General features: G+C 41.4%; 1 protein-coding gene across 1 annotated transcript in view; it reads left to right on the forward strand.

Moving 5' to 3' along the window:
* KIAA1328 overlaps positions 1 to 26317 on the forward strand; it is a gene marked incomplete at its 3' end in the record, with an annotated part of 173744 nt that overhangs the window by 115995 nt on the left and 31432 nt on the right. Inside the window, exons 8-9 of the mRNA XM_084278132.1 lie at positions 2138 to 2233; positions 22966 to 23150. Coding sequence (XP_084134258.1) covers positions 2138 to 2233; positions 22966 to 23150 — 281 coding nt within the window. The remainder of the gene's footprint in view (positions 1 to 2137; positions 2234 to 22965; positions 23151 to 26317) is intronic.

The raw sequence follows: 26317 nt of genomic DNA on the forward strand, positions 1-26317 counted from the left end.
AGAGTAGAGAGGAACAGTGAAAGGGAACAGGTTAAAGCAAAGTAGAATTAGCCGGCGTAACTCAGTTTGGTTCTAGTATTTCAGCATTAAGAAGGGAAAGCAATGGGGAAAAATCTTGTAGGAGTCTCTTAGAAGAATCAATAGGAGGGTTTCGCAAGGATGCTTATTTTGATACTGTTTTAATATGGCAGCTGCTGACAGCGTCCCATGAGAGTCTGTGTTACATGACCCACTTCCTACGTTATATGTATTGTAACCACTGTGGAGGAGTATATCACTTTCTGTTCATAATCCCAGCCGCCTGGTTACTTTTCCAGTGCTAAAAGAGAGCACTGTATTTTAGCTGGTCTTCTCTTTGTCTTACTGGATTGTGGTTTATATTGAAAACAACGTGTTTATGTAGCTTTAAAAATGCCAGTCTTAAAGGCAATCACAACTGTGTGTGTTGAGAATGACTGAGGTCACAAACAAAGGATTATGACTTCAGGTGAGAATTAAGTAGGAACAGATGGATTCTTAATCATCAAATACCTTAATTCTACACATGCATCCCTCTAATGAAAAACAAATAGAATATGAAGGACACACAGACTGAGATTTTTGGTGGGTTTTTTGTGTCATGGGTTTTTTTTTCTAATGAATATTTTTCAGCCTTCTTTGAGGCATCATAAGCCCAGAAAAAAATGGACCTTAATACATCTGCAATGATGTGCTTGTTAATAATGCCATTATACCTATTTTGCCTTTTTCTTTTCCCTGAAAAAGAAAAAAAAACTTAATGGGTTACAGACCTTTAGTTACCTAAAAGAATGCTATGAAAGAAAATCATATTTGATCGATCTGAGGACTCAAATTATTTTTGTCATCTCTTTTCAGAGGCACAGGTGAAAGCACATTTGCCATATTCTCTCAAAGAAAAACAGCTAGAAGATAGCATGCTTGCTCTTAAAAATATTCAGTCTCTTTAGAATTAGATGTTTGATATTTACAGGTAAATCTCTTAGGCATCACAGTTCTGTTTCAGTTCTAGGTATATAATTCACTTTTGCACTTGATAACAGGGTAATTTTATATACTACAAACACTAAAAATTTGTTTAGCTAAGCTCAAATACCCTTTGCTTCATTGCCAGGAGGCTCTAACCTAGTTCATCTCTTTAACATCATGACAGTTCAAAAAAAAAAAAAAACAAACCACAACAATACAACAGAAATCCATTTCCAGATAGTGTTTATTTTTGTCTGTCCTTCTGCATGGGTGGAGTGCTGGTTAAGGTCCGTTCAGAGCTGCTGAAAGTATTGTCATGGAATGACAAGGAAAAGGTCTGACCGTAATTATCGGCTATTAACTATTCTGCTCTTTCAGTGGAAGTAAGAATTGATCCTTCTTTGACCACGCTGCACCATAACTGCATTTTAATATCCCATGTTTCTCTGTTTAGCCTTAAGTGAGCATGGTACTTCCAGGTTGCAGTGTCTCTGTACGTGAAGTCGCTGCCTGGTTATCAGAAGCTGTGTGTGTGCAGGGAAAGGGGCAGTGCAGTGAGTTCCCCCTGATGCCAACCACAATAGAGGAGATTTCTAGAAATGGCACAACATTATTGCTTGGTAATTAGACAAACATGGGTAAATTCTGGATATAAGAAATTTATTCAAATAAAAAATGAAAAAGTGCTGATTTTTCTGATTTCACTGGAGAGAAAGAAAAAGGTGGGATAATCTAATAAAAACAGAGCCCATAGTTCCAGGAGACACCAACTCAAGTAACTTCTATATTTTATGCAGTTTACATATAATGCCTTTGGGCTTTAGCGCTGTTGGAGCTGTAATCTGAGTCCAACAGGGATGCTTGTTATTGGGTACTGTGACCGTTTTCTTAAGGGAGCAGGACCTTGGATATCAGTAAATGAAATTTTTCTAACCTTTTTCCCACTGGAAACCCTCAGAAGCAAATGCACTGGATGTAAGTCATCCTTTTGGTGCAAAAGTACATTTGAAAGTGTGAAAACATTTGTGAAAGCTTCTGCATTTAATGTGATTAAGTGCCTTGTTTGTAGTCACACAACTCACCTTTCTGTGGCAAGCTCCTGGTGTGAGGATTTGACCAGCTGGAAAAACAGCTAACTCTGCTTTTTCAGGTTTAGAGGCCAAGTACCTGGTTCAGAAGATGTGCCCATTGATGAAGCAGCTGGAGAGCTTGCTCTGATGATGAACGACAACAGCGTGGGGCTACGGTAATTTCTCTCTTCACTTCTAAGTACTTAACGGTGTCGGTATATCTTCTTGACAGTGTGCTTTTGGCTGCCAAGTGTATTTGTTCATGTGTTTGTTGCAGATTAAGAGCTTTTTTTCTGGAGGAAAGGTAAAATTCATTGGATGTTTCATTTTATGAGTCAACTCACTAGTTACGCTGACCTCTTATGACTCAAGGTTTAGGTGTTGGCTTCCTACGGACGTCTTGGGTTTTCTGTGTCGTCTCTTAAAGACACTTACCTAGCCCCATCCAGAAATAGTTTTCAAAAAATCTTGGTTTTTGTTCTCTGTTCCAGGTACTGCTTGTTATTTTTTCCCTACTAGAATCAGAACATCTCTTTAGTCTTGATTTGGACCTGATGTAAAACATACTCTGGCCTTTAGGTCCCAGGTAGAAATGATATTTTACACTTGGTAACAGTTACTTGGTTTTTAGCACCTCAATGCAGCCAGAACAAACAGCCACTGAAACAACTAGAAATAAAGTTAACCCAGTATTTAACACTTCATCTCTGTTTTGCATACTATTTAAAACTTTAATCAATATGTTACTGTGTTTTCTTTCGGTCCTACCCTGTCACATTCTCTGTTAACCCTGGAAGAAGATTCAGCTTCATACAACAGTATGTCCTGGATTGGACAGGGGTTTTCTCCCTTTCTCAAAAAGTGCTTTGACTGTAGCTCTTCTTTTGACCAAAGTATCCCTTGTTTGGTGGACAAGACAAGCAGCTGTCTTGTTAATGGCCACTTCCCTAGTGACAGAGAATTTAGAATAATATGCTTTTCTCTCCATTATGAGAATATTGGAAGAACTGTTAATTTATTGATAAACCAGGCGTGCAACGCTCTTTTTAAAAAGAAACTTCAAGTGATTCTGATTTTTTTTTGAGATCCCTCTTCACTGAAAAAGAGATTAAGACTTCTTCCTCCACAACAATAGGAGTACTTAGTTTTCTTGGAACACTTCATTGCTTAACCAGGTGTTTGGCTGCTGTGCCTCATTGTATTCTGATGGTTTTTTGGTTCATTTTCACACATACTGAAGTGATCAAAGTGTGATCACGGTAACAAAAGAGATAGAGAGTCATGACACGTTTAAAATGCAGTAGCATTAAGCCCCTTGGAGGAAAAATGTAACCTAGAACATCTGTACAGCATCTTGGCAACGATTCATCAAAAACCTGCAAAAATCTACGCAGCCTAGCAGGGAAAATGAGGAAAACCTGTGCCGTTAACAAAATGAGAGTTCCAGATTTCAGAAGGTTCCCCACCCTCTCTTCATTCCTCTGGTTTAATTTACTATAATTTTTCAAAGTTAGTATGTGTTTGTGCAGTCTCAAGTTGCCATGCCAGCTGGTTCCAAAGTTTGGCAGCAAAACACTGGGAAGTTTTTCTTCCTGTATGCCATCTTCAGTTTTGTAAAGGTTACCAGATGAATGCTCCCTAAATAATTTACTCTAATGTAAGGCTTGAAAGAGGCTACGGAAGACAAGTCCATTTGTCTCTTTTATGTATTTGAATACGTAAGTGATGTTCTCTTCAGTATCAAGAGAGTCTGCAAGTGTGTGGCTAGAGCTTAGAAAGCATGAAGAGCTTGTAGGAATATATCTCTCTTTTATTTTTAACAGTCTCTTTTTTTTGGGGGGAGTGGGGGGGGTGGTGGTGGTGTTGGTGGATAGGTTTATTATTTCTTTTTAATTGACTTGCAAATAGTTCTCGTTACAGAAAACGCTATCAGAACCCTGGTGGAAAAGCAGCCCTTTCTGAGTTTCAGTTCGTACATGAAAGCTCCTCTAGCGAACCTCACAGCATGAGACTTGATTTCAGCCTTCTTATAAGGAAAACTTAGCTTTAAAATATCCTGATATTTTAAAAGAAATGGTGAAAATCCTTAAAAACACTAAACTTGAAGTGAGGTGTTGGAATTTAGAAGTAAAATAAATAATATAATCATGAACTGAAAAACATAGGGTTTTTTTATAATTAACAGCTCATTTTGAGTTAATTATCTACAATTACGAAAATCTAATTGCAATTTATTCTCTACTATCTGTGGGAAGAATCGTAGGCAAGGGAATGTGCATCACTGCCAGGCATAAATGCTATAGGATGGGTACAAATAATAGAGGAACCCTTAATGAAAAACAAAAAGCAAATAGGAGTGTGCAGCTGTGCCAGGCTATTGAAAGGTAATTGTAGTCAGAAATGAGATATGTACTTTAAAAGGCATCTTGTCATCTCCTGTAGGGATTAATTTTTTCCCTCCTTGAGAAAGGAAAAAAAGATTCCACGGGCAAATACAGTACAGTTGGATTTCTGATACAAATTTTGGTCACAGTCTGGCTGTCTGGGAAAAGGAAAACTTTTATCTGGGGGGACTACTACAAACTATAGCCAGATTTTCTAATGGATGCCTGTTTCATTTTCTCTTCTAAATGTGCCATTATAGTTTCTTCATTATCAGATTCAGCACGCGTTGTCCGTCTTAGCCTCTTTGGATGGTCCCAGTATGAATTTGCAGTGCTGAATTTCTCACTTCCCTGCTGGGTGTGTTGAGGAGCTGTTGGGAAGAAATGTGTCTGTCCCTTTGCCTGCTTGCAGCTGGGCAGGCACTTGGGACCTGGAGAGTCTTCAGATGCAGGATCTCCAGCTCTCAAAGGTGCAGCAGTCAGAGCAGGTTTTATTGAAGATGGTTTTCAGTAGCGTGGAGTGCTCCTGTGTGAGCCCACAGCCAATTTTCAGCTGTGGAGATAGCAACTTGTACAATTAATGGCAAGATGTCTGGTTGTCTGTATAATTTCTTTTCAAGTCTGCCCCAGTGTGCAAGATGCTTTAAAGTATTCAAAATAAAAAACATAACCTGATGCATTTGTTTAGCATAAAACAGCCTTTTACAAAGCGCTTTCCATCTCCCACACGCAGATGCTTGGTACATGCTCAAGTACCCACTCCATGTGTATTCAGTAGGATCAATACACCCGGCACCTGCTTTTGTGTGTGCTCCTGACGTCTGCATCTGGGAGAGGAATTTTAAAACAATCCACTCTTCTCTCCCTTAATTAATCTTAACTTTGGATCTGAATGCCGTGGAAACAAGACCTATTTAACAGCGCCAACCAGAGAAGAAGATAAGGTTTGCTGCTCTGCACGTACTCCTCCCCAAGAGCTCTGCTGTGTACCTAAACCTTAACGTACAAAGTTCCCTGCTTTCCCAATTCTTAGGTTTCCTGTAAGGCTCTGCTGGTGCAGCTTTCTCCTGCCTTCTCTCTGACGTGTATCTTTTCCTTGGGTTTCACACAATGCTGCCACTGCACCTCTACTCTGACCTGTGCAGAATGTTATAAATAGGAATTGTTGGATAGAGGAGCTATCGGGGTGGGCTTACAGTTATCTGCAGGCATTCCTTCACTGTATGCAACCTGGTTAAAGGGAGTTATTTCCTGGAGTATTAAACATTTGCAGGTGGAGTTTGCCACCTTTAATTTCATTGAAGGCTTTTTATGTTTGTGTGCCTCATTCTGTATCATCGGTGTGTGTTTCTTCCAGTTTGTATTTTTAGTTAGTTGAAAATATCAAACACAGATTTCAGCAGTACTTTCCCCCTGTTTGAATGCTCATTGCTATGGTGATAGTTCCAGGAGGGAATGCTGTCAGGGTCTTTTAAAAGAATTTTATGTTTATGGTGTAACTATTTTTATTATCATGTGAGAGAAGGTGACAATTATCTCTTGCTCCTTGTTTAATGCTTTGTTATGAACTCAGATATTTTTTTTTGCAGCTTGTTAGATATGCAGGCATCTTTCTATGGTGATGGGCAAGCACACTTCTGTGTTTTTGTCCAAATATTCAACGCAATTAAATAGACATGCAGAGGAAAGCAGACTCGCAGCTCCCCCTGCTGTCCCAGGCACATCCAGGTTTGTTCACAGAATTCCCCCCCTCCAAATTCTTAAAAAATAGAATAAAAATCACGTGTAAACACGTGGCTCTGCCACCTAGGACCTGACTTGTGCTGGCTTCATTACTCCCATTTTTGAAGGGAGACATTTTTGAAGTCTGGTGACAATGGCAGCGCCCATTTTGTTTCCCAATTGGAGTTTTCTTGTCAGTTGTTCTTTGTGCCACTGTATGTCACCTCTTGTTACTCCTGTCCTGAGCCTCTTGAAGAGAAACTGTCACCAGTGCCACCAGTGGCTTCTTGTCCAGGACCTCCCAGGGTTCAGCTCATCTGTGAGATGTTCTTGGACTCCTGAAGTGTGTCTATATAATACTTGGCCAACTTTTAGGAATGTACTGAACACAGTTTGTTGGGATTGTTTTTTTTAAATCTATTTGCTGTTTTGGCAGACTGGCACATTAAATCGGGCTGAAATCAACTGTGCTTGCAAATGGCCCATAAAATCTGTGTGTTTGGAAGCCACTTACCCACTTGTTACTGTTCCTTTTAACATTCAAGTTTAGTTTCTTGTTCCAAACATTGAAGTTTGTATCATTTTTAGAGAAGATATTTGTGGAGTGAGCACTTGTTTGGCCAGTAAAAAAAGTGCTTGTAGATCTGCCAGTAGTGCAAATGCTGAATTAGGTGCAGAAATGAATTCTTCTTTTTCTCATGGTATTTTCTGGCTATGTATAGGCACAGCATCACTTCAGCAGATGGCTGATGGAATCTGTTATGACGTAATGGTAGAATATAGCGGGAGCTAGATACTCATTTTTGTTTCATTACTGCCACGTGCAGCCTCTGAAGGTAGTAACTTTTCTTGTGCAGGGTGAAGGCTTTTGTTCTAGTGTGGTTGCTAAAAGCTGAAGGGGTGTATGTGTGTGTGGCAAATTTTTACACACATCTATGCATGTATTTCTTTTATTATTATTTTTTAAAGGTAGACAGTGATCCTTACCAGACTGGGGGGAGAGCAGTTCTTTTCTGCTGATGTGGCTGCTTCATTAATCTCATTTCAGGTTTTCTTTCGACTTTGACAGGGTTTTGAAACTGCTTGTCCTACAGGTACCTGAATTGTTCTGATCCTGGTCCCACAATCACATATGTTGCGCACAGCAGTATTACATCATTTCCATTACAGTCAAGTAACCTTGAGCAGGAAACCTGATAGATTTGAGGTAGAAAGATGTAAGTGGGAGACACCATAAGTAGCTTCTGTACGCAGATGGAGCCAACCTGTAGGTGAGGTCCTCAAAAAGCACAGGAGCTCTGGTGTTAAAAACACTGCTAAGCATAGGATGGCAATCACTGAAAACAGGCTTGCTAAAACTTGAGTGCTTTGGTATTTTCACAGAAACTTGCATTTGCTGCCAGTCTTCTGCATGGGTATGTAATACCACTTATCAGACTGAAAATGCCTGTAGATTATTTTTTTGGGGGGGTTGAAATATTTAAAATTCATGCATCTCCTGAAGGAGTTTGTTCCTTGCCAACACTTGCAGACAGTGAGAGACATTTTTGCAAGTCATTTGCAGATGCCTCCTTTACAGGAAAATGCAGACACTGTTAGTTTACTGCCTGAATTGAATTTTGAAAAACCTGAATTCTATTTTTATAAATTGGAGTGGATTACATTTTGTTACTTTTTATGTTTATATATAATCTTGGATGAAGACAAAATAAAGTTTAATCTAGATATTCATATGCCCCAGAAATTTGTGAGTTGGAAAAGTTAAGGAAAAAAGTCTTACAAAACAGTGTTCTGGAAGGTAGTTTTAAATTAGGAGATTTTAAACCCACCCGCACAACTTTCACGCCATTTAAAAGCTTATATCAGAACTGATGGGGCAGGACTAAGAACAAAAGCTATTGGTATTACAAAGTTAAGCAAGAAATCCTCTGTACCCTGCTGTTCTGGCCATGATCACAGCTGCACTAAGCTAAAACCCACTCCCCACCCCTCTTGTGACCTTCGCTGCACTTCAGCACACAGAGAGCTGAAGCAAAAGGCAAACTCCAGTAAACATTAGATTCTGCCACTTGCAGATATACAGGCTACATATAAAGATAAAGGCTCGTGTGCTCTCCCTAGCTCCTCAGCTCTCACTTTCTCTGTAGTGGACTTTGTGTATTTGCCACTGAATTATTCTGACATAAAACTTTCCAGACCATACTGGTGTGTTGAGCTGAACTCTGTGGCTTCACATGGGTGCTGAGGCTTTGCAGAACTACCCATTACGTTTATAACAGTGCTAATTTTTGAGACCCACGCAGAGAAAATTTTAGATTCAGCCCAGCTGATTTGTTCTTCACACTGCTCCTGTGGTGAAGAGGATTGATTTTTGTGTTTCTTTTGATATTTGGCTTCCTTTCCTCTGGTACTCAATGCTTCAGGCCTTAATCCTTTAACCTTGAATCTGAGCATCAAGGCTTCAGGAGGGATCAGGCCTTTTGATGGAGAGAGAATGTCTTTTGTTGTACCAAATGGTTGGGAGTGGTATAAGGCAAGACAGCTCTCCAGACAGTACATATTCTTCTGTTGTGTTAAAAGACTATAAACAGAGGGTGGGTTTAGTGGGGATTATAAATAATCTAGAGGAAGGTGGGGTATTAGAAGCAATGGAAAAGAGTTAATGACTTTTTCTTTAACATTTCACCAGTAACCAGTCTATCATGACAGATGTGTACTGGGTTGCCAAATGCTATGCTCTGATTTGGGTAACGGTTCAAAGCTCAGCATGTCATGGAAATGGCAGTGTGGTCCCTGATGGAGCAGGGGAAAAAAAGCTTTTCAGCTTCTCAAAGGGCAGTATTTGTGGAAGCAGATGCTTGCTTGCCCTACCCAGCATAAAGAACAGTTCTGCGGGCAGCCGGGAGAGTTCGTACTGCTGGATTTTTATAGGATCATTAATTATATGTTATAAGGCAGCTAAGCATGGCATTCCTAACTCGATGAATTCCATTATGAATGGCCTTTTCATATTCTTCATCTCATTATATTAAATGCATGTGACCTGAAGTTTAGCTAAAGTTATTGTTCGGGTTAACTTTCATTTAGTGGTTGCCCTAATTTTAGAAACAGTATGATCTTTAGATTTTATGGAGACACAGGTTTTTTTAATGCATGTTTTTGCAGCACTATTTTAGATAATTTCTTTTGGAACTAGGTAGGAACCTCTGTGAAGTGGCAGGGAAGGGATTTAGTTAGTCCTTGATTTGCCTGGAGATTTCTGTACCCATGTCCCTGGATGACAACATCCAGTTACACGGATTTGGCTATCATCTCTCTGCCAATAACTCTTAAACCCTCTGCTCGGTTCCGTTTAGTCTTGCATATCTGACTGCCTTCCTGACACATAATCCTGGTTGTTTTGCCTTCAGATCATTCCTAATCTGGCCGAAACAGAACTCTTTACTTTTTCTTCCGAATCTCTCTCTACTTCTGATTTTGATAACGCCACATCCTCCCTGTCACTCAGGCTTGTAACCTCAGGGTCACTCTTCTCCAAACACATCCCAGCTGCTGACAACTATTGCAGCTTCCTTCTCCTTTGTGGCAAAAACATGCCTTCAGGGTGTCAACAGTTAAAATGCCACACCTTGCCCTGGTCCTTCATCTTGCACCTTGGCTACTGTAAAATCTTCTCTGGCTGCTCGATATTCATTCCCCTCCTTCAAAACAAGTTTTCCAAATGGGTATCCTGGCTGCTTATTCAGATTTTGTCCCTGTTGCTGCTTTGAAACGCTCCCTTCAAAGGCCGTTTGTCTACTGTATCAGTCTATAGGGCTCTGTGGAATGTGACAAAGCTGCTTCTTTTTTTATCTGCAGTCTTCTCCTTGAGTTATGTGAGAGTTTGTGGTGGCTTTAGGTGTTGCATGAATTTTTTGGTCATGTGCTTCTACTGCATTCCTTAACTTTTTTTGACTTTTGGAACTGCTGAGTCTTGTCGTGGTTACTCCTGCCTCCATCTGTCTGTTCTGACTACATCTGTCCTGTATCATATCTTGTGTCTGAGACCCTTTTTTTACAGTTCAGACTTCTTTCAGAGCTGATTTCTAATTTTTTTTTCTTTCAGATCTTCAGAGTGTGTTTTCTCCTTCCCACCTTGAATCCTAATTTGATGAGTTTCAAACAAATCTGTTTCTTTCCACTGACCACAAAAATGGTCTTTGCCAGTAAATCCACATAAAATTTAAATCACACTCAAAAGTTATTCACCAGTGACCTAGGGAGAGAAGTGTTGTAACTCACTTGCAGTGACAAATCATCAGCTCTTCTTTGTAGAAAAGTTTACATATGGCTTCTAGCACATGCAAGAGTTTGAAAGAAAACAATGTGCAGGTATCTTCAGTCTTCTGTCAATAGCACCAGGCTTCACCTCTTTGTGTAATACATGGCCTTCTGTTTGATTGATGCATCGTTAATCCTTTTTTTTTTTCCTTTATAACTTTCTGCTCTTTAATCTCTGTCTACATCTTGCATTATTTTTGACAAAGTCATGTCTCAGAGACGGGCTAGATTTATATACTGGCTGTAGACACAAAAGGGCTGAGATGGTTTGGCAACACAAATAATGCAAGCCTCTAAAGATTCACATAAAATCCATGAACTGAATGGAAATCTTTAGTGTGTTGCTTCTGGGGGGGGGAAGCTCAGGCCATGTTTATTAGAGTTGTGTGCCATGACTTACGAATCTAATTCTGTATTGCACTTGCAATAAATACCTGATTTTACAGCCATTAGCCATCAAATATGCTCTGTGAACTATGTAACTTTAGTGGATTCAAGGCAATTGAAGTGGCCAGAGGTGATATTTTAAACCTTTACCAACGGCTGCCTTGTGAAATCTACATCTGTTGGGTATGATAATCCAGCAATCTGAGCAAAATCTGAAGTCTAATGTCTCTATTTACTTCTTTTGTGGTTATAAGATTATTTTTTTTTAAAGCCAATCAATAAACAATCTCAGTGTTTTCATTTTGCTAAGGAATATAATATAGATGAGTACTGGTGTAGTAGTGAATCATTACTACACTTCTTAATCATAGAGTGACCATGTCCCACAGATGTGATTTAATCCAAAAAAAGGCCGAGGAAGCATAAAGATATATCAAGATGGGTGTTTCCAACAGAAGTGGGATGGTATATAACACCATTTTATAAGATCCTAGTGTGAGAGCATTTAGGATGTCGTGGACATTTACAGTTTCAACCTGGCTACGTTCTAAGATGTTATTCCTTTTCATCATTGTAAAACAAGAATAAAAAAAAAACCTTGTCAGGTTTGTATTTGGTGAGGGAGCCAGTGTGGTATGAGGAGACGTGTTGGTATCATCCCAGAGCTGTTCTTTGTGCCTGGACTGAGCTTGTGCCAACACGCTGAGCCTCTGATGGCTTTTTGGAGGAAGAGAAGTATGACACATTTACTAGACCCCAGATCTGTAAGACATTGACACTGCCACATTTATCCCTAAAACCCAGTAGTAATCTTTGCTTAGGATGCTTGATTGGATCATCATGTGATACAATGATTATGAAAATAAGAGGACAGCATTTTCATGGAAAAAGATGGGTCCTGTAAGGGTGTTTCCATGTTTGTTTCAATGGTAATGCTTCCTAATCATTAGAGAAATCTGATTCAAGGACAGCAGCCTCAGAAGAACAGGAAAGATAAAACATCTAATTGTGTTTATTATGGAATTTGATGCATTACATGAGAGATTTTTCCCTGCAGCATATTCCCTAATATAAGGGGAGCAGTCAGTGACCTGGAAGGTCACCTCAGGATCCTTAGGGGTACGTGTATTTGCCCAGTTTAGTGGGTATTAATTTTCATTGCTGTCAGTGTGAGAAGTTTGTAACTTTAGGTTCCTTATTTCCTCACTTACAAACCAGGGATTTTTATCATGCCAGTTGAACATTATCATCTGTCAAGTTCAACTTTGTCAATGAACAGAATCAGTGGTAGATGTTATGTCTTTTGTAACTCTTCTGTGCATATGTAACTCTTCATAATAATTACACACAAGAGTGTAGTCTTAAATATCTTGCTGTAGTTACATGTGTCTTCAAAATGTCTTGTTTGCAGGGCATACTGGAAACCCTGTTGAGTACCTGCTTTTCAACTCTTACCGTGTCCCTCCTTTGCTGTATTGTCACCCTTAGCCAATGATTGTTCCATGATGTGTTCTGTGATCAGGAAAAGGGTTTTTGCAGTTGCTGCTCACCTACTTAAGTCTCCTGTTATTGACACCTATCAGACTGTCTGGAAACTCCTATGGAGGGGAGAGTGCTTATGCACCAATAGTCTTAGCTATGAAAAACATAAGGACTCTTCTACCAAGCAGACTGTAGCGTGCACACTCAGACTGATCTCTGCAGCAACAGCTGAGTAACAGCCCAAGTGCGGCCCCATCTACTCTAAAGTCCTTTTGTTCTGTGTGAGCCAAGTTGAGTAGGGATGATGCATTGCTGTTCCATTCCTTTATCACAACTGAATTGCAATCTAATTTGGGGGATATTTGTTCAGTAGGTAGCTCGCACATGGCATCTGAATAGTCACCTTGTGAATGGGGCTAACTCTTAGCCAAACAATAGCAATGCTGGATAAGGCACTGAGGCAGGCATTCACTTTGCTGAAGAGCATGTGATTCTCCTCCTGAAGGAGAGAGTGACGCAGGTTGATTTGCTGGGGAAGTTTGGATTTAGTTCAAAAACTTTGTTTGTCCTAAACAGGCTTTTGCATCATTCCTTATGGCACTTTCACTGGTGACAGCGAGGCAGGCTTTTCAGATACACAGACGCTGCTTTGAAGGATTGTTTTTATACCTATGACTTGACATTTACATGACTTTCTTTTGTGAAGGCTGACAGCACTGCTTGCTGGAACGACAGCTGCTCTGCTCTGTAAGAAAGACCAAACACACAATCACAGCATTTTGTCCTGCTAAATTTCTGCCAGTCTGTTTTCTGTGTCTGCTTCTCTATGACTGAAAACCTTTATGTTGGAATTTTCTTTGGATTCAGAAGAGAGAAAAGTGATCAGAGCTCATTTCGCTGTTTATTAGGAAAACTAAGATATGTGGGAAAGGTGTTAGTAGGGAGTTGAAATATAGCTAACTTAGAGCTGAATGAGGATAGGGCTTCAAAGGGAAGGCATTATTATAATTTTAGGTGGAATTTAGCTTAGTACTTGCTACAAATGGACCTCTAACTGTGTATATTAAGTGAAGTCCTGACTTCATTGAGGATAAAGGCAGTATTCTGATTGATTCAAGGAGGCCAGGGTTTCACCTATGGCTGTTATGATCTAATATGTCATTGCTAATTAAGAGCATCTGTGGCCTCAATTCTTGCTGGTGGAATTAAATGTCTGAGCACCAGTCACTGAGGGAATGGGGAAGGAACCAGTCTCTTAAAGAATGGGTTGGAGGAGCTGTGATATGAGATAGTGTACCCTGGTAAGGCTTGATATATGGAAAAGTTTTTAGCATAGTAGCTGGTATGAGTCCGCCAAAGTGAGAGGAAAGTAAACCAAAGACAGTAGGTCCAAGAGAGACAGCTCAACAGAAATATAACAACAGAGAATGCTGATACAGCCACAGGCATTACTGGATTTTAGGGTGCCGAGCCTTAAGAAGACTGGTAAAAGATAAATGCTTGTCAGCCGCCAGTAATATATTGTGTGCATAGAAACATGCATATTGTAGGAAATCACTTCCTACTTTCTGTGATGAAAAGTCATTTTCTTAGAAGATTTTATAATATTTATATTTAAGTACCAGAACGCTTGCTGGCTGCTAAGGTGTTCCCATAGCTGCCCTTGACCTCCAGCCATTTCCCTAGAAAGGTATATGAGAAAGGGTCCCAAAAATCACTGGCCTGCTGGAGTAGGTCCAGAGGAGGGCCACAAATGGCAATGGGGGGGGGGGGCTGTGTGTGCTGCACCTCTCCCAGGAGGAAAGGCCGAGGGCCCTGGGCGGCTCCTGCCTGCGCAAGAGAAGCTCTGGGGAGACCTTCCCATGGCCTCGCCGTCCTTCAAGGGGACTGAGGAGAAAGGTGGGGACAGGCTGGGTGCTGGGGCCTGTGGCCATGGGCTCAGGGGCTGAAACTCTACAGCAGGCAGACTCCACACCCAGAGCAGGAAGGGCCCTTGGCCCCACAGGCTGGCGAAACGCTGGCACAGGTGGCCCAAGAGCCAGGAGATGCCCCGTCCCTGCCAACATTTGGGCTCAGGTGTGATGAGGCTTCGAGCGACTGGGCCTAGCTGAAGAGCTCCCCCATCACTGCCAGGGGGCTGCACTGGGCGACCTTTAAGGGTCCATCCCAATGCAAACCACTCAATGCTTCTATGAACTCGAAACTGTAAATGGTGTCTAGAAAGGAAAGCAGCTGTTTCTTATTAACATGCACTGGATCCCAGCAGTGTCATTAACATGCTGATGCATGTAACATAAGCCTCAAAATGCCAGGTTCCATAATTGGGCCATGAAATCTCACTCTAGGCTTGAATATGGCCTTCAAGGTCCGTATTAGAATAGGGTATTTTTCCTGCTTTTTAAAGGAGGAGGAAAATGTTAAGCTTCTCTGTTTCAATGCGATAGGCTTTAGATTTTTAATAGTGTGCTTTTAAGGTTGTTGATCTGCTGACATGAGCAGATTGGTTTTGTTCTGAGGAACACAAGGCTGATGGCATTCAGAGATGAGAGATTGACTTGAAGCTCACACCATACTTCTCCTCCTTGCCTTTAGACCCTCACCTCCCTTCCAGCTCTGCTCATCCATCTTGTAGATTTGGGCACCCTACACACAAGTGGAGCAACCAATCTCCCACCTCTTTCCAATGTGCTTCTGTTCTGGCTTGTACATATTGATGTGCTTCTCCCCCAGCTCCATTTGAAAGAAGGGGCAGGCCATGTTGTGTTGGAAGAGGACTCCAGGTTGCAGATGGAGATATACTAAGGAGAGGCTGTAAGCTTTACCTCTATTGTCAGGGATTTCCTCATGATGGGCTCTAAAGAGACACACGTGGTGTGTGCACTAATGCCAGGTGTCTCCTTTTTTAAGTAATTTGAGTGTTTGGGAGTCAGTTCCAGGTCTCTTCCACATTTGCTAGTCTGCTTGCTGTCCAAGGGCCCATCTTCCTTATGGTATCAGTTTTGTGAATTAGGGTATTTACCCTGCCCTAGCTGACACACTGCTGGGAAAAAAAAATAATTGAGAAATCTGAGGCCTTTAGTAGTTCTGAAAGTAGGGACTTACAAAACAAAAATAACACAGTACACTTGAGAGGACTGAAAAAGTTGTGGTTGTTCAGGAGACCACTATTGTTGCCTCTTAGATCCACTCATTCAAAGTCTACAGTCCTTCTTTTATCCCAGTGACTATTTTTTTTCCTTGGCAGACAACCAAGTTCCCAACCAACTTCCAACTTCGGAACCAGTGGTTTTCAAAACGTTGTTTGATAATTTGATTTAAACTGATCTAAATACAGACCCCTGCTGAAAAGCAGATCCTGTGATAGAAGATGTGATCTTCTTTGTCACAGAGCTTGTGATACTGCTGCTTTATGCTGAGCTGAATCTGGAAGCTGATGTGGCTCAGAAATCTCCCAGCCAAAGTGGTGGTGGGAGAAACAATTTTCAGTGTGTTTGTCAAGCTGCATCTGAAATAGCAATACAGGTTCCAGCTACAAAAACGTATTGCTTGGGTTGTCTACTTATCACCAGTTTTGCATCATTAAGTGTTATGCATTCTTGGCCTGATATAATTGCAGCAGATTGCACACATGAACTGTTAATTATTTTATTTTTAAAACAGACATTTCAGAACAGGAAAATAACATTCCAGCATATTTGCTTTTGGAGCTAACCTACCACGACAGTCTGTTAGCTTGATAATCATTAAACTCGCAAGCCTGGGGTGCAGTAGGGTACCATTAAGGTGGCCATCTACTGAACATGAATTGCCTCATGTTTTGGTTTTTTGACTAGTTATAATGTTGTCACGTTCTCTGGATGCATCTGATCTTCACTGAAAAACGCATGGAAAGATCAGAGTTCAGTGAGAGGTAAACATCCAAATTTGGGATCAATGACTGGTAACCCATCAGATGAGCAGCAGATATGGAGCAGGGAAGAGGTGAAACCTTATGGATGTGCATATACTGATAGTAAATGGTACTTTGTGGGAAGAGTCTTAGCTTTTTTTAATTGCTTAGTGATTCAATAGATCTGTAAAACTCCATTTGTAGACCAAGGCTACCATTATGTTGGATTGATTCATCAGGATGAGCAGCTAGAACAAGCTATATTCTATCAGAGTTTTCCTGCATTAATTTAAAAATGAATTTAGTTGGCTCTAAATGGACATTTGTTTTATCATCTTGAAGAACTGACTTTCCTCTATTAAAGCAGAATAATGTATCTATATGGTGCCCTAACTTGAACAGTACATAAAGATTAGTAAATAAGACCCCATTAAAAATACTTATAATGTAAGTAACATGGGTCCCAATAGCCTTTCTAATGTCCATTAATGCTTATTCTGAGGATCAGAGCTCATTTTACTGAGCCATTTAGTCAAACCGTGTGATTATTTAGAAAGTTAATTCATGCATACTAAAATCTAGCTTAAGTAATGCAGAGGGTAGGAGGTAAAACTCTATGGAGACGATAGTCCTTTTTGTTATTTAATGATCAGCCATAATTAACTTGCAAATTTGAAATAATTAGAACAAATTAAAGGTATTTAACTTTGCCTCCCTAAAGAAAAATTCAAATTGCACCAAATGCAGCTTTAAATTATTCAAGTCTCAGAGGTCTGTGCTGGGTTTTTTTACAATGCCTTTTCTATGATGAGAATACCAATCTGCTTTTTGTCAGAAAGCATCCTATCAAGTAATTGTTCTTTGTGTCTAATAAATGACAGCTATTCTTCTTTGTAAAAGTATTTCAGTCTCTGAAGACTACATCAGCATTTCCATGGCATTTTAATTCAATAAAACAAAAGGTTAATGTTTTTCTACTTTTTAAGGAATGCAAATACTAGCAGCATTCAATGGGTCCTGAATGACATTTAAAATTTGCCATTCACGCTCAGCGGGGATATCGCGATATGAGGCTCAGACAAAATGGGAAAAAACATTTCAAGGTGTGTTTTCCTTTGTTGGTCATGTGCTTCGATGCTCATAAGGAGACAGCAGTGCTGAGGCTCGCTTCCTTTCGGCGATGCTACTCTTGCTACTCCTGCAGGTTAGCTGGGTTAATAAGGTCTTTATTTAGACAGTCCTCTCTGTTGTGTAGTTTCAGGGAATAGCATGAAAATTCATTGGATGTGGTGGTGTCCTGCAGGAAGTCCAACTAACCACACTGCTTTTGAGTGATAGGATGGATTCCTGGATTTGAAAACACGAAGGGCCTGTTTTGTCACCTGATCTCTCTAGCTGTACATAACTCATCCCTTTGGACCGTATGCTAGTTTTAAATTTTCCAGGTTGCAATAGTCACATCATTCATTTTACTAATTATTCCACAGGTGAATGAGTAACTGTTCTGAAATAGATTATTTCTCCTTATGTTTTCTTTGTTTAATTTTAGTACATTGCTAATAGATTTTTTTTTAATTTTCATTTTTTTAATCTCTGCATTATTCCTTTCCCTCTTTGGTCTGCATACCTCTTAGATTAAGATTGTCATTTTAAGATTGGACTCTGTATCCTTACTTGAGCAAAACTTTATCATGAGCCTTCTTCCATTAAATACCAAAGACCCAGGCTCTAATTATTTGTTTAGTGAGCTATAAATACAAATACATTTGCTTTTGGTATTTCCTCATAAATTAGCTCCTGTAACTTCTTCTTAGTGTCTGTTTCTGTTTGAATTTCCTCTGCCATAGCATTATTTAAACCAGAACTCTGTATTCTCTGGAGGTAACCACACCATGTAGAAAGTATTGCAGTTAACCAGTGGAGTAATCGCCTCCTTGACTGCAAGCCAAAGGTCATTGTCTTCACAAAAGATCTGTAGGTTGTAATTAAGTGTACTTTAAAAACTCAGGAAGCATGCAAATAATGACAACCTTGGTGTTTTTAAATGCTGCTAATCATCCAACTAAGGCAAATAGAGTATCAAGTCCTGTATTATTGGAGAAATCTGGTCGAGTATTACACCTTTAAGCCTTTTTAAAGAGTTATTAGGGTCCAAACCCAACTCTTGCTGTATTCTGGGTTGCAGGAATTGGTAGGTTAATTATTTCATATAATTCAGAAAAGATACTAATTTAGTCCACCATAAATTTTAATAACATTTTGCAGTATTGTTAGTGACCACACAGTTTGAAGCCTTAAAGTAAACGGAGGTTATTCAGAGTTTTATCCAACACTTCAGACAGTTATTACAGGTCACAAGCCATTATATAATGTTCTGCATTAACAATACAAGAGTAATACTAATTGTCCAACAGGCACCGCAGGCCCTATTAAACAATGGCTTCTCCAGCACATTGATTTGAAACTCAATTTAGCTATCATTTTCTGATGGGAACATCAGATACCTGCTTTTTCCTCACATGTAAAGTATCGTCAGCAGTGTAAGCTTTTAGTTAAAAGATTCTGGTTAATCAACCTACATAAAGCTGTATGCCAAATTATACAGACTTAGTGGCAGGCTTTGGGTTGCCCATGTAAAATTGGTGCTTAAGCAGGAAAAAGATTTGTTTAATCTTCTGTTAACTTAGTGAAGCTGTATGTCACTCCCAACATTGCAGGAACAGCAGTGTAATCTTAGGATGAATGGTATTCCTTCATGTGGATATTCCAGAGATTATTTTTTATGTTTTAAATTGCTTTTTATAATGATGATGGGGCTAATGATGTATACATGTTGGGAATCCTCATTTAAAGCAGCAGTTGTTTCCCAGAGAGCAGAATTTGAAAGCAATAAGTCATCTTTATTGAGAGAAAGATGGGTCTCCATAGCTTCCTGTCTGCCCAAAATGTTTTGTGATTTCCTGTGTCTGCAGAGACTGAATTCATGCTTGCTCCATATCACTACGTTTGCCTCCGTGCTCTATCTCTGCACTGTTTATAATGTTGAGCTGAAGTTTTTCTTGAAACATAATGGTTTTGCTTTGGCTTTCTCTCTTCTTACTCAAGGTGCTGCATTTGCTGCACCAGATAACTCTCCCACCAGTGTGCTCACATATTTTCTATCCTGCTTACAATTATCTCTGTTCATTCATCTCACCTTTTTGTCTCATGTCTTTTCTTCTTGAATGTATCAGAGAATCATACAATCACCACAGAATGGTTTGTCTAGTTCCAAGCCCCCTCCAATGAGCAGGGTCACCCTCACTAGACCAGGTTGCCCAAAGGCCCATCCAACCTGGCCTTAAATGCCTCCAGGAATGGGGCTTCCACATCCTCTCTGGGTGACCTGTTTCAGTGCATCACCACCCTCGTAGTAAAGAATTTCTCGCTAACGTCTAACTGCCCTCTTTCATCTTAAAGCCACCGTTCCTTGTCCTGTCACTACACTCCCTGGTGAACAGTCCCTCTCTCACTTTTCCTGTATGAGTCCTTTAAGTATTGGCACATTACAGCTAGGTCACCCCAGAGCCTTCTTTTCTCTAGACTGAATGAGTCCAACTCTTGCAACCTGTCTTCATAGGAGAGCTGCTCTGGCCCCTTGATCATCTTTGTGGCTCTCCTCTGGACTTGCTGCAACAGCTTTCCTGTACTGGGTACCCCCGAACTCGATGCAGTACTTCAGGTGGGGTCTTCATTAGAGCAGAGTAGAGGGGCAGAATCACTTCGCTCAACCTGCTGGCCACGCTGTTCTTGATGCCACCCAGGACATGGTTGGCCTTCTGAGCTGCTAGCACACGTCCCTGACTCATGTTGAGCTTGTCATCAATCAACACTCCCCAAGTCCTCCTCAGGGCTGCTCTCAATCCATTCTCTACGCAGCTGGTAGTTGTGCTTGGTATTTCGCTGACCCACATGCAGGACCTTGTTGAACTTCTGTAGTTTGCATGGGCCCATCTCTCCAGCCTGTCAAGGTCCCTCTGGATGGCATCCCTTCCCTCCAGTGTGTTGACCTCAGCACACAAATTGGTGTCGTCATCAAACTTGCTGAGGGTGCACTCGATCCCACTGTCCGTCTCACTGACAAAGATACTGAATAGTGCTGGTCCCAGTACTGACCCCTGAGGATCACCACTTGTCACAGCCCTCCATGTGGACCTTGAGCCATTGGCCATGACTCTTTTGAGTGTTACCATCCAGCCAGTTCCTTATCCACTGAGTGGTCCATCTATCTCTCCAATTTAGAGGCAAGGATGTCATGCTATACAGTGTCAAAGGCCTTGCATAAGTCCAGGAAGATGACGTCCATTATCCTTTCCTTATCCACCATCTCTGTTATTCCATCATAAAAGGCCACCAGATTTGTCAGGCACGATTTGCCCTTAGTTGGGATGTTGGCTGTCACCAATCGCCTACTTATTCTCCATGTGCCTGAGCATGGTCTCCAGGAGGATCTGCTCCATGATTTTACCAGGCACAGAGGTGAGACTGACTGGTATGTAGTTCCCTGGATCTTCTTTTTTCCCCTTTTTAAACATAGGGCTTATATTTCCCCTTTTCCAGTCAGTGGGGACTTTTACCAGAGTGTCAGGACCTTTCAAATATGATGGAAAACGGCTTGGCCACTTCATCCACCAGTTCCTTCAGGACATGTGGATGCCTCTCGTCTGGTCCCATGGACGTGTGCACTTCAGGTTCCTTAGGTGCTCTTGAACCTGATCTTCTCCTACAGTGGGCAGTTCCTCATACGTCCAGTCCGTGCCTTTGCCCTCTATGACTTGGGCAGTGTGGCTAGAGCTCTTGCCAGTGAAGACTGAAGCAAAAAAGTCATTAAGTACTTCAGCCTCTTCCATATCCCAGGTAACAAGGTTACCTGTTCCATTCTGGAGAGGGCCCACGTTTTCCCTAATCATCCTTTTCTCATTGATAAACCTGTAAAAACTTTTCTTGTTTCACTTGACATCTTTGGCCAGATTTATTTCTAACAGGACTTCAGCTTTTCTAACCTGATCCCTGACTGCTTGGACAGTTTCCCTAAATTCTTTCCAGGATACTTGTCCTTTCTTCCACCCTTGGTAGGCTTTCTTTTTTTTGTTTGAGTTTGCCCAGGAGCTCCTTGTTCATCCATGCAGGCCTCTTTGTATTTTTGCCTAATTTCCTCTTTGCTGGATTGCATCGTCCGTGGGCTTGGAGGAGATGACCCTTGAATACTAGACAGCTGTCTTGGGCCCCTTTTCCCTCTAGGGCTTTGTCCCATTGTCCTCTGCCCAGCAGTTCCTTGAAGAGGCCAAAGTTCACTCTCCTGTAATCCGGGGTAGCAGTTTTGCTGCACACACTCCTTGCTGCCCTGAGGATTTAGAACTCCACGGTTTCATGATCGCTGCATCCAAGACTGCCCTTGATCCTCACACTCACTACCATCCCCTCCTTGTTGGTGAGAACAAGGTGCAGCACGGCACCTCTCCTTGTTGGCTCCTTTATCACCTGAAGGAGGAAGTTATCATTAACACATTCCAGGAACCTTCCAGATTGCTTGTGCCCAGCTATGTTGTCCCTCCAACAGATATCCAGGTGATTGAAGTCCCCCATAAGGACCAAGGCTTATGAATGTGAGGCTGTTCCTATCTAGCTATACAGGGTGTCATCTGCTTGGTCCCCCTGGTCAGGTGACCTGTAGCAGACCCCCACTGTGGTATCCTCTGCACTCCCTCTGATCCTAACCTATAGGCTCTTGGTCAGCTCCTCATCCATGCCCAGGTGATGCTCCATGCACTCCAGCTGGTCATTAACATAGAGGGCAACACCCCCTCCTTGCCTGCCCTGCCTGTCCTTCCTGAAGAGGCTGTACTCCTGTTGCAGGAGTCATCCCACCATGTCTCCACAATGCCAATAAGATCATAGTCCTGCAGGCGTGCGCACGTCTCCAGCTCCTCTTGTTTGCTCCCCATGCTACATGTGTTTGCATAAAGTCATGTCAGCTGAGCCTTCAGTAAGGATGACTTACTAGCTGGAGTTCCTTTGAAGCATTTTCCCAGTGGTTCCCTGTTGGTTCCCACTACCGGAGGAGCCCCCGGCTCACCACCTGGGGCTTCCGACATGCCCCAGTGTGTCCAGCATGTCCCAAAGCAACAGGCTGAGGACCTTCTCCAGCAACCTCAACTTGTGCACATCCCTCCAACTTGGGCATGTCCCACAGCCTGCCACAGGCAAGGCTGATGTTATCCCCCTCCCCCTGCAAGCTTAGTTTAAAGCTCTGTCAATGAGCCCTGCAAGCTCCTGGCAAAGACCCTTTTCTGCCTTTGCTTCCTTTCTGCAAACCACAACTCCAGTTTTCTTTTCACATAATCTTCTGTGTTTCCCCTTTATCCTAGCAAAGTGAGAAACTTTTAAATTACTCTTCCAACTTTGGTCCACTATGGTGGACAAAAATATCTTTCTTGGTATCTTCATCCCACTTGTCCTGTCCTAACCACTAGGAAATCCAGGGCTTAATGCCTTAGGGAATGTGCCAAATGCTGCAAGACTCCAAGTATAATTGTCAGAGTGCTGCCAGCTGCTGATAACCAAAACTCCTGATAAAGCAGCTTGGCAATTCCACTTCTGGAGAGTGAAAGTGGGGGAGTGGGCTGGGTGCAGTGTTAAAAGGCTGAATGCATCATGTAATAGTGTGATATTTCTTTCTTCCCAGTGCACCAGTGTTGAAATGTGAAGATTATTTTCCAAGGACAACTCCAGTGAGCAAAACCTCCAGAACACGAGGTAGCAGTGGTGGGAGCAGTTCAGGGAAGAAGATGATTTGCTTTGGTGCACACATGGAAGATGGGCAAAATCTTCTGATGCAAACCAGGAGGGAAGGCACCAAGTCAAGGAGAGGTAAGGGGAAGCATACTATATTGCAGGGCCATGAATGTGCTGATGGCATTTAGAAGTTCTATGTGTGTGTTGAAGAGCATATCAATAAAATGCAGAATTAGAGGGAGGCGATTGCAAGCTGCTTAAAACAACCCAAGAGAAGGTAGCTACGTTTAAAGTAATAAAAAGCATAGAAAGCCTTGTAAATAACAAGTGATCTTCTTGGCTGGTGTTCCTGATGGAAAGGAAAAAATAGCCCTTTAATCTCAAAAAGCTACTTCAACAATTCTTTTTCCTTTCCCAGCAAGCAGAGAGTAAGTGCAGTGGGGCTTGCTCTTGAAATGTAATCTTCTTCACATTCTTTTCCTCCCCAAGTAATGGCTCCACCATCACAACCTGGTATTTTGCCACACAGGGATGTCTGTACAGCTAGAATCTATCCTGCTCTTAGCTTAGTACCTCCACTTAAGGAGCAGAGAAGAGAAAGGGTTGGGAACAAAAGCAGCTTGGATGTTTCACTGCCGAGCCTTGAACATAATACTCGGTTCAATTATGAGCTAGCTTTTTTTTTTATTTTAACTTGTCAGCCAGTTTGCTGTATATGTCAGCATAAAAATAAAGAAAATGGCAAAATGAGAAGAAATGTGGTGCAGTTCTCAAAGGAACAAATAACTTGTGTTATTGGTTAAGACCGTACCAACATTAAAAAGCAGTCCCTGTGAAGAAACTTTCAAAAGGGTATCATCAGCCTGGACCCAAACAGTGGCTGAGGTTAATCTCTTCCAAGGCACAGCTACAAAAGTTGGAAGCCTGTAAAGGGCTTGTGTCCAAAAAAATCAATTTCTAATTTGAAACAAAATCATTTTTGACTAACAGGGGTTCAGGACCCATTACTTTTGCTGTATAGTCTGCTGACATTTCACACTTTCTGTTGTGCACAATGAATCCTAATAGTCATTTTATAACATTGCTACACCAATCAATTTAAGCAAGAGAAAGCCGTTACAATTCTGCAAAGTTTCAGGGGCAATTTTCACTGATGGTTTTCTTTTATGTTTTTTTCAGCTATCATTATTTTTTTCTTCTCTTTTCCTCTTCCTTCTTCCCCCTCCTTCTTCAATACTGTAGTGATGAAGTTGAGAATTTTTTTTTTCACAGTTGGATGATGGGTTTTGTTCCTTGGATAGGAATGGTCCCCAAAAAGTAATTTATTTTCCATAGACTGGGAGAGGGTGGGGAGTGGGAAATCCAACCTGGCCTCTCCTTCATTCATTCATTTGTTCATTCATTCATCCATTCATTCATTCATTTCATTTTGTAGTACTTAGGAGAAGTTAAAAGCTGCACCTGGCTATTGCACATCTCAGCTGAGCTGCACCTATGCTGGTCGGGCGATCGCAGTCATCGGCGTAATGCCTGAAGGTGATCTTGGACGAGTGCTGGGATTGCTGGCTTTGCAGATATGAAGCTGCATGGCAAAATTTAACTTGCACACATTGGTGCTTGCTGTGATGCCAGATAAAGTTCAGAGAAATGCTTTCAAGCTGTGGAACAACCTCAGGTCTATTACTGATTCGAATGGCTTGTTTATCACAAGGCAAATTACCTAGCACTAATCACTGAAGTTGAAGTCTTCTGTATTTAGTACCTTTTTAATTGGCTTCCCCCTGTTATATGTTTGGACTCCTTTAACAAGCATACACACATACTTGTAAAGTGTTTTTTCCATCTTTGGGGATCACCAGGGCATGATGTCAAGTTTCTTAATCCTAGTTAGCTCTGGACTTAGCTGCCTCTGTCCTTGCATCTGCTGGATATTCCCATGTGTTGCTGACCTGGGATTTCTGTTTCAGACTTTATGTTTTTATTAGGAAACAATTATGTAGCATCTTGCAAAACGAAAACAAGGAATGCTAACACTGATTTTTGCAGTGGAATTCATTAAAATATTTGCCTTATTGTGTCAGAGTGCTGAGCAAGCCTGGGTGTCTACTGTCTGTGTGCAATACCTGTTGTGTCAATGTGAATCGATCCCTCTCTGCAGCTACCTGAGCTCTAGCTAAGCCACGCAGTGTGGGAAGGGAGAACAAAGTCAACAAGATGACATCTTAAGCCATGAGACTTGGTATTATTTAGCCACATACATAGCATAGGAAGTTCCACACCAATATGCAGAAGAACTTTTCACAGTGAGGGCGACAGAGCCCTGGGACAGGCTGCCCAGGAGTGTGTGGAGTCTCCATCTCTGGAGAGATTCAAGACCCGTCTGGACACCTCCCTGTGCAATATGAGCTGGGGAGCTGCTTTGGCAGGGGGGTTGGACCCGATGATCTCTCAAGGTCCCTGCCAACCCCTGTGATTCTGTGATACCTTAAGGTGGCCGTTTGGTCAGAAAACAGCAGTGCTAGATAGTCTGTATGGAAACGTGTCCTCTTAAAACTTCCTGACAGTCAGATGCTAATCTGTTGCTACAGAGATTATTTTTTTTCTTATGCATTGATCTGCCTTGCCTATTTAGATTGTATGTTCTTCAGGATGGGACTCTCTCCAAGCATACCTTGGTGCTCGTGCTGATGTGGGCCTTTCATCTCCCTATAAAGTCTCCCTGTACCACTGGAAATGGTGCTTGTGTCTGGGGGACGGTGCCAGTTGTGATAGTGTCCCTCCACGGCAACATAGGCAGCTGTACCAAATTTTGGTGTTGTCTTGTTCAGTTGCCTTTGTTGTCTTAGATATTTATGTATTTGGAAGATAAAATGGTTAATCAGGAAACCGTTCCCAAGCTGGAATGGTGGAAGGCTTTACTGCCCTCAGGACTGCTCACTAGTGTAAGCACAATGAGTTTGGAAAGGGTGAGTTCCAAAACACACTTTTCCTTTCTCCTGCAGATATTTAGTAATGGGTAGAAGAGCGTTGTTAACCTTGTGCCATCACTTCACAAAGTGAAAGGGGCAGTTCTGCTCTTTACAGGATAGAAGCTTACTGGATCAGCTTATGCAATCAGATTTTATTCTCTTACTGTTGCTTTTTGTCTCCTGTTTCTGTTTGCCCCTTAATTTTTATTCCTGTGCTTTAGCAGGTGTTTGTGTCTTGTAGCTAAACTTTTTTAGTTTTACCAGCAAAACTTTAAGCAGACGAAGCAATCCTCAAGTCTTAGATCTTTTCAGCAGTAAATTGTTTTTATTGGT

This window comes from Gallinula chloropus (assembly GCF_964237585.1).
Source record: "Gallinula chloropus genome assembly, chromosome: Z".
In the NCBI taxonomy this organism is placed as follows: Eukaryota; Metazoa; Chordata; class Aves; order Gruiformes; family Rallidae; genus Gallinula; species Gallinula chloropus.